Source organism: Branchiostoma belcheri, unplaced genomic scaffold, assembly GCF_001625305.1.
Source record: "Branchiostoma belcheri isolate BF01 breed outbred unplaced genomic scaffold, Haploidv18h27 scaffold102, whole genome shotgun sequence".
Lineage (NCBI taxonomy): Eukaryota > Metazoa > Chordata > Leptocardii > Amphioxiformes > Branchiostomatidae > Branchiostoma > Branchiostoma belcheri.
In genome coordinates this window covers 621,517-633,668 of record NW_017802403.1, presented here as the reverse complement: position 1 = coordinate 633,668, position 12,152 = coordinate 621,517, and the positions used below count along the sequence as shown (strand labels likewise).

The 12,152-nt window shown below is 37.1% G+C and overlaps 1 protein-coding gene across 1 annotated transcript; it reads left to right on the top strand.

Annotated features, from left to right (window-relative positions):
- Positions 1-4,094: 4,094 nt before the first annotated feature.
- LOC109474814 (protein GUCD1-like) lies at positions 4,095-5,578 on the top strand. The gene has a single exon (XM_019775209.1). The coding sequence runs from the start codon at positions 4,263-4,265 to the stop codon at positions 5,397-5,399; it is 1,137 nt and encodes a 378-aa protein (XP_019630768.1). The 5' UTR covers positions 4,095-4,262; the 3' UTR covers positions 5,400-5,578.
- Positions 5,579-12,152: the final 6,574 nt, after the last annotated feature.

The following is a 12,152-nucleotide window of genomic DNA, read 5'->3' as shown; positions in this document are numbered from 1 at the left end:
CTGGAACTTCTGGGATGAGCGGCTAAGGCCGACAGGGCATTTCCAGTATAAATAAAGGCTTTTGATTGATTGATTGATTGATTGATTGATTGATTGATTGATTGATTGATTGATTGATTGATTGATTGATTGATTGATTGATTGATTGATTGATTGATTGATTGATTGATTGATTGATTGATTGAATGATTGATTGGATGATTGAAGGTCGTACCTTCCAGACCCAGTCACCGTAGACGGGGCGCACCCAGGGTGTCGTGCAGCACATCTCGTCACCGAGGCCTGCCCCAGTAGCAGCCGGGCGGTCCGTCTGGACCACACCGTGTGCGTTTGGAATAACTGACGGGACCGAATTCGGTACGGCTCGGTTCTCCTGTGTTGAGAAATGTAGAAAAAAAACAATTGAAATGAACTGTTTAGGAAGTGACATGATTTAGAAATTCAACATTAAAAAGTAGCAGTATCAGGTTATGAATAACAATGTGTTAGAGGTAAGAGGATAAACAGAGCAGTATTTTGTCCATTCCACAAATTTGTGAGATTTATGCAGAGATAGAGAGCGAGTGATATAGTGTTTGTGTGTGTGGGTGGGGGGTGTGCGTGGGTGCGTGCGTGTGTGTGTGAGTGTGACACACAATGTAGACTTAAATGTTCTGCATTTTCATCCAAATATTTGATCAATACAAAGTTTATGCGTGAAATTTGCAAATGACAACAAATTACAACACTGGCTATCGTATGAACCATATCCGAACAAAGTAAATGTACACAACCCGATCTATCTTATATACGTAGTAAGGGCAGTCCCTTTCCTTGGTGCTGAACTAGCCTTCACGAGGTTCTACGGGTGTATGTAATTCGGTATAAATAAGTTCAAACAGCAAGACGTATAAAAAAGAGCGCCCTTATGTGTTTTGGTGAGTTCCGTTAAAACTTAGCCCGGTAACCATCCCACCGAGAACTTCTCGAATTGTCTTCGGTACTGCAGGCGTTCCACGCCCGCCCAGATAATTTGCGCACATCGGTGAATGTTAGTACGGCTAGATACAGTTACTAACTCCCGGCTATAACCAGAAAGGCCTGTTTTCTGAAACGTCCAACACTTTAACACTGGGGCCAGTGTTCTTTCCTCTCGGGGGGATGACTAGACCATTGAAACCATGGAGTTACTAGTACGTACCTGGTTGTAGAGACTGCCGATGTGTTCGTTAGGCAGTGACAGAGAGCTGTCTGATTCTAGCATGAAAATATCACACGTTAGAGTTTCTAACATGACACTACTTAGGTTAACATTCTTGAGAGTAAAAAATCAGCTTTTACATCTAGGGATGGACAAATAGTGATGCAGATATCTATACGAAATACTTTAGAAACTACAAGTTTGAATTCGTGTCTTGTTGGGCAAAAGAGCGGTTACATTTACACAGTTCTAGGAAAGAAGAAAGACTGTGGGACAAACAACACATTTTGCAGGGATGGATTTCTACCAGGGCAATCAATCTAAACTTTATAAATTGTTTCTAAAACAAACAAAACACGTGGGCACAGCTATGTAAGAGAGTGGAGGCCGTAGAAAATTCCCGGTGATCACGAATGGGAGTAAGTGTGAGTTTGGTGTGTTTGTAAACTACTTTTAGAAGCATCTCCATAGCCTTCAGTAGACTAAACGTGGGTTCAAAACAGTAAAATATATATATAGATGGGGGGAGGGGAGCTAGATTGACAATGGTAGTTCAGCCACCGTTGAGTTTATGTGCCTACTTGATTAGAGCTGGACACTGATTCTTGTGCACTTTTTTTGGCCAATTTCTATGATCCGTACCCCCGTAGGAAGGCCAAAAGCCCCACGTGACAGTGTGGTAACATGATATATCAAGAAATCGTTCACTAACATGACGTAATTTCAGCCTTATATAATGACATCTGGAAGATACGGGGTTATCTGACACGAAGTGGTGAAGAACCTGTCTGTGTTTCACTTCTCTCGCTCTTCTTTGTGAAGAGACTGACTCTGTTTGGTCAAATCTTTGACCGATTTCGCCGTACCTTGCCCCCACTGGTCAGCGTACAGCATCTTCTCTCCCGTAACTCGCATGTTAACTGGTTAAACGGCGATGTGTGGTGTTATGGGCCAGAAAACTTCGGTAAATCAGGAGCCAACAAAAAGGACGTCCGGTTCGAACGTTAGTGTTTTCTAGACTGTGCACATGTTTGGCGAACCGTTACCAGGTTCGAATGTTCGAAAAACGTAGTTGTTCTGGAACTGAGCATTGTTGGGTTTACAGTTTAGACGTTCCATTTCTTTCATATAAAAGTAGGGGTAAAGTAACTTGGAAGCTAACCCATTTACACTACATTGAACACTTGAAGGGAAAGAATATGTAGCCTTTGCTCGCAGATTCTATACTGTTTATGAGAGACGCGTGGCGGAATGGAGTAGTACTGCAGTTTGAAAGAGAGAGAGCACACAGCGACTGTGCTAGGGATTTATGCAAGTTTTCTTCAAACTTTGCGGTAAGTGTCGACGTATTATGTTTTTGGTGTTATCTTAGCGTTCTTGAAAAGTTTGTCTTTACACTGTAATGTCACTGGCTCAGTTTTCTGAAAGAAACTCGATCGCCAACCCGAAATAGACAAAAATATTGGGGGAGGGGGGCGACGACGAAAAAAGTGGGGGGAGGGGGGCAACAACAACAACAAAACCTTTCAAGTTTCATAAGAAATCAACACGCAAATGTCCTAAACCTTCTCCCGGAACATAGAGTCCACTTCTTACAGCTTTCTTGTCAGCTATGTTTGTATCTGATATCATTTCGCAGCATGTTTTGGCAACAATTATATGAGAAATGTGAACTCTTGAGTCTTGTTGTCCTTCTTCTTCTTCTTCTTCTTCTTCCATATTACGTGCTTAACCTCAATAGGCTGAGGACTCCAAGCACGGTACGTAGAAGACGTACACAAGACTGTAATGTTTGATCCACTCACACCGGGAAGATCCCCTACTCTTTTCGATAAGTGTGGCGGGTTCTTTAGCGTGCGTGGGGTGTGGCTCTCCCAAACAGGGGACCTCCATTTAACGTCCTATCCGAGGGACGTCCCTAACCGAAGCTAGGTACTCATTTACACCTGAGTGAAGTGAGGAAAGTCGTGTAAAGTGCCTTTCCCAAGGGCACAAGATCGGTGACATGGGTGGGGATCGAACTCGGGACCTCTAGGTCCTGAGCCGAATGCGCTACCGCTGCGCCACACGACCCCAGTCCTTGCCGTAAACTGAAACTCTGAGTCAGGTCAGAGTCAGACTTTTTCAAAGTTTCATTACTTTTTTTTACACGCACTACCACGGACCCCGGTCACAGAAGAATTAGAGTGTGTCATTTAATAGGATGTCATAACCTTGCCATGAAGATTATTTTTCAGTTATAACAGTTCACAGTAAATGACATGCAGATTTGATTTTGGGCCTCCTGGTGGCCAATTCTTATATTCCATATACCCTACTTCAAAAATTATGGTTAACCACAAGTACTAGCACATCATAAATATGGCTAAATTCATATAAATTAGGAAATAAAATGGTCTACCCAGGGTTGGACAAGTTTTCAAAAATACAGTGCCCTATCGGGCAAGTACATGATTTCCACTTGCCGGAACTAACTTTTCACTTGCCCCAAATATACACGACATTTTTACATGCATAATTTTACATAGTAAAATTTTTACTACCAGCAAGGAAATTATTTTATTTTTAGAGTTATCAAAATAAGGTGGTTTGTGACTTGCAATGGATTTTCTGACAAGGGCATTGATATCATATCATTATGGCAAAATGATGAGTAATTTTGCTCCAAACACCATAGCTGCTATACTTCGCTTTCAAAAAATTTACTTGCCCAGTCGAGCAAGTACAGGGGGATATTCACTTGCCCAAACAGTACTTTTACTTGCCCTGGGGAAGTGGGCAATGGGACTTGTCCAACCCTGGTACCTGTATGTGTATGTACATTTGTAATTGTATGTCTTGATTTAAATTCTATTGACAAGTTATGATATATGTCTGTATTTTCTATTACAGGATTCAGCATTTCCACCTTACAGTCTACACTGGACCAGCTAAAGTCAGCTAAAAGTGGTTTGATTCCACTATTTCTGTCTAATGTCTCATCTTCAGACATCTGCTGGTGGCATCCTTATAATAACAGTGACAACATCAAGATTGTCAACATAAACATGAACTAAAAGTAATCTTTTGTGTGACTTTTAACATGGATGAATTCTGTGATGATGTGAAAAACTCCACCCAGCAAAGCAAAGATGAAACCTCTCAACCCGATAACCAACCTGCCTCCAGCTCTGATCCACCGCTTGTTGTCAACACTTCTTCTGACAACAGTTCTTGCCAAGAAGGAAGCCGAAAGCCGTCAGGCGTTCAACAAGTTCTTCTAAACGTCCCGCACATACAGCAACACTTTGAGTGGGACTGCGGGCTGGCGTGTACGCGGATGGTTCTCAGACACGTCCTACCGTCCCCGCCGTCCGCCGACAACTTCCGCGCGCTCTGCGAAAAGATGGACGTGGGCTGCAGCGTGTGGACGGTGGATCTCGCGTGGATCATGGCGCACTATAACATCCCCCATCTCCTCTGTACGCGAACTCTCGGGGTAGACAGCGGCTACCAACAAGAGAGCTACTATCTCGACAACTTCGACAAAGACAAACAGAGAGTTAACCACCTCTTCACCAACGCTGCATCGTTGGGAATACGTACGGAGAAAAAGACCGTAACAATACAGCAAATACAGGAACATCTAACAAAAGGAAACGCGGCCATTGTTTTGGTCGACTCCTCAAAACTTCACTGTGTTTGGTGCAACGAGGAAAAAGCTTGCTGCTGCTGGCCTTGCTACATGTTATGGTCTTGTTTATCAGAAGACTTAGATGAAGAAGAAGTTTTTGTGGCTTCGGAACTAAACAAAGAAGTAAGAAGCGTTGCCAAGAATCTCTCTGACTCTGACGACGGTAAAGAAGTTGCAAAAGTGCCTCTCGAAGAAGAGACTGACGAAAGCTTACACGCTACTGCTGAAATTTCTGTTACGGATCAAAATAAGTGTGAGGATAACCAAACATTGGAAGAGAAATCTGACACTAAAGCAGATTCAAACAAAAACCCTACTAATGTAGACACTAGAGAAAAATTTGACAAGTCAGGCTACCAGGGACATTTCATTGTTGTTTGTGGGTACAGTGAGGAAGGTATTCTATATAGAAATCCAGGCCTGGCTACTGATCTGTGCTGCTGCTCACTTCAGAGTTTTGAGGATGCCAGAAAGAGTTACGGTACGGATGAAGATATCCTCTTTGTGTATCAGCAGGCAGGAGACAATGGCACTGCAAGTATGTAAATTTTTAGGTTAATAGATGTTAATTTATGCACCTTACACATGTTGAAGAGAGAGCTTTGGATGTGAAGACTGTGACTAACATGTATTAGATGCACCCACATATTCTAATACTAGTGCCAATTACAGTGGTATGTTCTAGATTTAAGGCCACACCAATTTAATTTCTTGGTTAACGGATTCACAGCTTCATTTTTTTCTGATTTGCAAATAAAAATAAACATTCAGAATCAACTGAAAAATGCTCATATTTTGCCCTGAACAGTTGAAAACAGTCCTTTTCTTCCTAGTTGTTACAGTTATTCCATCTTTCAATGCAATGGTATCATTAAAAGTTTAAAATTAAAATTTAAATTTTGAACCAACCTGGTGTGTTGACTTCATGGCTCCTATCGTACCATTTTGGGCCATAATAGGATGCCCAGGCCTGTTATTATTTTTTTTATTTTTTTGCCCACCCGCTCCATTATATTTCTAGAAAATCTGTTAACCAAGAAATTAAATTGGTGTGGCCTACACTACCAAAAATGATTTTTCTTGTTTTTCTTGTTTTTCTTAATTCGTGGACAAATTTTCTTACATGAAGAAATTTCAAGAAAAATTAAGAATAAATAAGAAAAGAGCAACAGATCGTTCTAAAATTTTTTTCTTGTAAATTTTCACTACAAGAAACATTTTCTTATTTTTCTTACGTGAAGAAATAATTTCTAGCAGTGATTTTCTCCCCCTAGAATGTTCTAGAAAATTGAGTTAAATGGTCTTGTTTTTCTTGTCTGAAGAATTACTTTCTTGCCATGGTTAAGAAAATACAAGAATTTTTCCCTTAAGTTTCTTGTATTTCTCATAGTAAGAAAAACAAGAAAAGCAGGGTTTAAAAAACAAGTCATAACTAGAATAACATTCTTGAATTTTCTTGTTTTTCATATCAAGAAACTTTGAGAAAGGAAGTTCTTGCTTTTCTTGGGCTGTGTCAGAAAAAACAAGAATTTTGATCTAACCTTTCTTGAGTATATTGCTTAGAAAAACAAGAATATTCAAGATATTGAAACTAGAAGAAAAAGATCAAGTCATAACTAGAATAACATTCTTGAATTTCTTTTTTCATATCAAGAAACTTTGAGAAAGGAAGTTCTTGCTTTTCTTGGGCTGTGTCAGAAAAAACAAGATTTTTTTTCTTCACTTCTTGACATATGTTGCTTAGAAGAAAGTGTTTATTGACAGTAAGAATTTTGGTCTTGAACTGAGAACCAAAGTCTCAAAGATTATAGTGGTATAAATAATAAGAATTTCTGTCTTGAGGAAAAGATATGCATTCTTGTTGTAAGAACATGAAACTTAAATAGAAGAAAGGCTTTCTTGACAATAATAATATAATAGTAATTGATAAGTAATATCACTCTTAAAGTTAGAAAAGGAATCTTGGTGTAAGAATCTATTTTGGGGTATTAAGAATTTGTTCTTGTTTTTTTGTAATTTAGAAAGTTGAGCAATCTGATTCTAGATTCTTTTAGTAATGTCAGAGACAAGAATTAGTTTCTTTACTTTCTTGACTTTGAATAATTCTATACTTGTAACTAGCATAGTTTTACTTATCTAGATAGTTCAAGAAAATGATTCTTGTTTTTCTTGGTCAGGTTATGTTCAAGAAAATACAAGAATCTGTGTCTTTGCTTTCTTTTTAGAACAAAAAAATGGTTGAATTAGAAATCAAATTTAAAACCTGAAAGCAAAAAATACTTAAAGTTCTTTAACGTTTTTGTTTTCCTTATCGAGAAAGTTCAAGAAAGATGAGTTTTTTCCCTGGTAATGTTCAAGATAATGTAAGAATTTTTTTCTTAACATTCTAGCCATAACTGTCATGTGATCTCTTGTGAGCTCCTGATTGGTTAATTCAAATCCCAGAATGCAGTTAGAGATTTTTGAACAGAAGCTGGGGTGAAGTCAGATGTGGGGGCAGTGCTCTGTGCTGGTTACTTCTTTTTAGTCAGATATTGATTCATATCGTCGGATTTGAAGTCAAAATCAAGGTAAAAAGGACCTTGTGAGCATGTGAAGCAATGGTGATCGTGTCGGCTTGCAGAAGAAACCAACTTTGCAACGAAAAAGGATGGAACCAAACTTATATAAGGTAAGTGCGCCCCCCCTCCCCACCAAGAAGAAAAAATCTGTTGACATTGTTTTTAGACTTCATAGCTTATTTGCTACAATTCCATTGGGGTTGATTTCTAAATTGTATCTCTGGTATATTGTAGAGTACAGTGTTTTACTGCATTATAATTATATTATTTTAATTGTTGAATAAACTTGAAGTAATTCAATCCTATTTTTAGCATCCTCTTTTGACTTTGTTGTCTTCAGCCCCTGCATGCAATGCAAACTAAGAAAGGTCTTTCCTGTTTTTTTCAGGTTTCCAAAGACTGTGACTGTGCCAATGCTATAATGCCAAAGCTGCAGGGTTTGCTGAATGTTTTGGAATGTGATATGATCTGTATTCTTTAACCATGATAATGGATTGTTGGTTACATCGTATGATAGTTTTAAGTTTACTGTAAAACTTGTTTCCATTCAAAGAATGTTAGATACATGTACATACATTGTAATGAATGTGGTGAAATATTCCTATACTGTCAGTGTCAAGAGAGGCCTGTCAAATAATTGTTACAGGATTTTAATTGTTGCAATATCATTCTCTGTAACATTATTTCTTCTTTTGTGGACAAAATAGTTTTATTGATACAAGAATATTGAGCTCTAAGTTCAAGAAACATTTTCTTATGTACAGAATGTTTTTCTCATTATAAGAACTGTTAGCTAGCTCTTAGCTCAAGAAATGTTTTCTTGTATACAGAATGATTTTCTTGCTACAAGAATAATTAGCTCTTTGTTCAAGAAATCTTTTCTCATGTGCAGAATGGTTTTCTTTCTATAAGAACATTTAGCTCTTAGTTCAAGAAATGTTTTCTTGTATACAGAATGATTTTTTTGCTAACAAGAATAATTAAGCTGTTTGTTAAAGAAATCTTTTACTTATATGCAGAATTGTTTTCTTATTATAAGAACAGTTAGCTCTTAGTTCAAGAAATGTTTTCTCGTATACAGAATGATTTTCTTGCTACAAGAATAATTAGCTCTTTGTTCAAGAAATCTTTTCTCATGTGCAGAATGGTTTTCTTACTATAAGAACAGTTAGCTCTTAGTTCAAGAAATGTTTTCTCGTATACAGAATGATTTTCTTGCTAACAGAATAATTAGCTCTTAGTTCAAGAAATATTTTCTTGTCTACAGAATGGATTTCTTATTACAAGAGCAGTTAGATCTTAGTTCAAGAAATCTTTTCTTATATACAGAATATTTTTCTTATTACAAGAACAGTTAATTCTTAGTTCAAGAAATCTTTTCTTGTCTACAGAATGGTTTTCTTACTACAAGAACAGTTAGCTCTTAGTTCAAGAAATCTTGTCTACAGAATGGTTTTCTTACTACAAGAACAGTTAGCTCTTAGTTCAAGAAATATTTTCTTGTGGGCAGAATGGTTTTCTTGCTATAAGAACAAATAGCTCTTAGATCAAGAAATATTTTCTTGTGTAACAGTTAGCTCTTCGTTCAAGAAATATTTTCCTGCGAACAAGATAGATATTCTTCCTGTAAGAACCCGTAATTCTTATCATGAGAAGAATATTCTTAAGTATGGGTTTATTAGCTGTAAGAAATAAATTCTGAGAATAAGAACAACGTGGCGTGAGTTTCTTGAATTTTCTGGAAACGGGGATTCTTGTTCAAAGAATAAGGTTCTTGCTGACAGTAAAAAGTTCTTTGCACAAGAAAAAATTATTCTTTTAGTGCAATGCAAGAATATAAATCTTAATCTATTTCTATGTATCACAAGAATTTTGGTCTTGACAGAAGAAATATATTCTGGGTGTGAGATGAAGTAAGAAGCTATTTCTAGCAGATAAGAATGTAGTGTTCTTGGGATAAGAACGAAAATCTTGAAAGAATAAAATAACTTCCAGATTTATAGAATTTTAGGCTTGTATTGAGAACTGCAGTCTTTGTATATGAGAATAATTGTCTGCATCACGAATCTTACTGTAAGAATAAGATTCTAGAAGTAACCAACAATAACTTATATAGAAACCTATAAGAAAAATATTCTTACTGCAAGAAAAAGTCTATCAAGAAAAAATTACTTAATTCGTGGACAAAATTTCGTTCTTGAATACGTATATACAGAAAAATTTTCTTCAGGGAAGAAATATTTTCTGACTGTAAGAAAAAACAAGAATGCTAGAAATGTCATTTTTGGTAGTGTAAGGGCTGTTTTTTATTAAAAAGCTGCATTCACTCTCACTCACTCACTCACTCACTCACTCACTCACTCACTCACTCACTCTCACTCGCTCGCCCACCCACTCACCCACCCACCCACTCACTTGAACTCACTCACTCACTCACTCACTCACTCACTCACTCACTCACTCACTCACTCACTCACTCACTCACTCACTCACTCACTCACTCACTCGTTTTATGTAACATTGTCAATTGCTTATGTCATGAATATTGTGTTGTTATTGACTCTTGTAAAATTGTCTGGAAAGTTATGTCCATTAGTCATATTTTTTTGACTGCTGTAAACTTAAGGTGTTTTAGTACATGCTATAGATTTGAAGTAGGACATTAAAAGTTCTACCAAAATTGCTATATTATGTAAGAATGATTATATAGGGCTGAACCTGTCGTGTCAGTAAATGGCTTTACAATCTTACATTCAAGTCGAAATCATAGCCTTGAAAAGTGCATTAAATTTGTTGAATGAAGTAAAATGCTTTAAGTTGTGTTATTGTAAAATTTGTATGGTACAGTCACATTAATATTCATAATTATAGGTGGTCCTACAATTTTGTCATTGTAGATTTTTTAATCAGGCACCATGAGCTGTCTTTTCCAATGCGCTCCCTCTCAAAAAAAAAAATAAATAAATGATGCCACTCTAAAACATCTTTGAAGAAGGCTATTTACAGTAACTAAAATAGCAAGTAGTAACACTTGCAAGCTCGAATATATCCGAATATGTAACTGTAAATTTTGAGATATTATAATGTGATGTTTTTGGATGATCTCAATATTGCTGTGAGACAGGCTGTTTTTCAAGGTGTAGCTTATATGCAGTTAACTTGAATGAATTATATAGAATTTATAATTCCAGTATCACACTACTGTCCCTGAAAGTAATAATATTGCTGCATATAGCCTGTACATAGATGCTACTACCTGGAAACTAGAAGTAGTTTCTTTGGTCCTGAGGCCACACCAATTTAATTTGTTGGTTCTCGGATTTTTCAGAAAAAATATGAAGCGACAGGGCGAAAAAAAAAAAAATAAAAACAGGTCTAGGCATCCTATTATAGGCTTAAATGCTACGAAATGAGCCATGAAGTCAACACAAAAGGCTGGGTTAAAATTTAAACATTGAAATTTGAACTTTTAACCAAACCACTGCAATGATAGATGGGAAAACTGTAACAACTAGGAAGAAAAGGAATTTCCTCAACTGTTGGGGGCAAAACATGAGCATTTTTCAGTTGATTCAGGACCAGAATCAAATTTTTTTTTTTTGCAAATCAGAAAAAAACGAAGAGGCGAATCCGAGAACCAACAAATTGAATTGGTGTGGCCTTAGTGACAACCATCATTCAATTGAATCATACATCAGATTGAATTGAATATTATTCATTAATTTCATTTGTCTACCTATACTACATAGATCTTCCAAAAAAAATATGTGATGTTTTCGTGGTCGAAATTTTGACAGGTGACTCAACAAGTTTTGTAAATGCCAAATTGTACATTGCCAAATTGTTTTGTTATCTTTTTAAATCATACCTGTACTTAAACATTGTGCATAAATGTATTCAATAATTTACAAAATCAAGGGTCACAAAAAATCCTAATTTGCTCAGTGTAAAATAAAGTGTAAACAATTTCTAAACTTGCCATTAAAAAAAAAAAATTTCAATGATCCTCAATCCATTGTTTGACCTAGCCTCCGAAGCAGGCTTATAGAACTGGGGGTTTGGTGGTCTTCGGCAGTTTTCTGATTAGCCCAGTTCAAAAAACGGGGGTAATTCAACCAGGCCGGCCATGTTGTCTATATGCAATCAGAAAATAGCACATAAAAGCTCCCAAAGACCCTGAAGACCCCCAAAACCTTCAGTTTTTGGCATACTATGGAGGCTATGTTTGACCCTGATTATGAGGTCAGAACTAAAAGGGGCATTATTCTGAGGTTGTGACTAAGGTAAAACCAAAAGGCATTTGTATCGTCAGCTCTGATTGGTAGATTAAGCGTGATGATCTATTGTGCCAAAAATTCATCAGATTTCAAAGAAAACCGATTCTAGCCACGTGTCAGGAGTTTGATTAGTCTCCAACAGACTTACAACACTGGGTCAAAAGCGGTGAGAATTTAACCAAATAGTGGGAATGATTTATAATGATAATAATAATAAATGGTTTTTATTGTCCAAACAGTACCCGTGCAGTCTCAGCCTTTATATAGCTGAGTTGATGCAGGGTATCACAATAATCAATACAAATCACAACAATTACAACAATCAAATAATACACATGATACACATGTTTGTTCCACAATTATTTTTGTGGAACTGTCGCAAGGGTCTGTGCGGCTGCCATTCGTCGCCACAAGGTGACCTCAATACGACTTTCCCCAACCGAAGTTAGGTACCCATTCAC

Bases quoted from the DNA above. Each gene is read 5' to 3' on its own strand.
- LOC109474814 (XM_019775209.1), top strand. From the start codon at position 4,263: ATGGATGAATTCTGTGATGATGTGAAAAACTCCACCCAGCAAAGCAAA.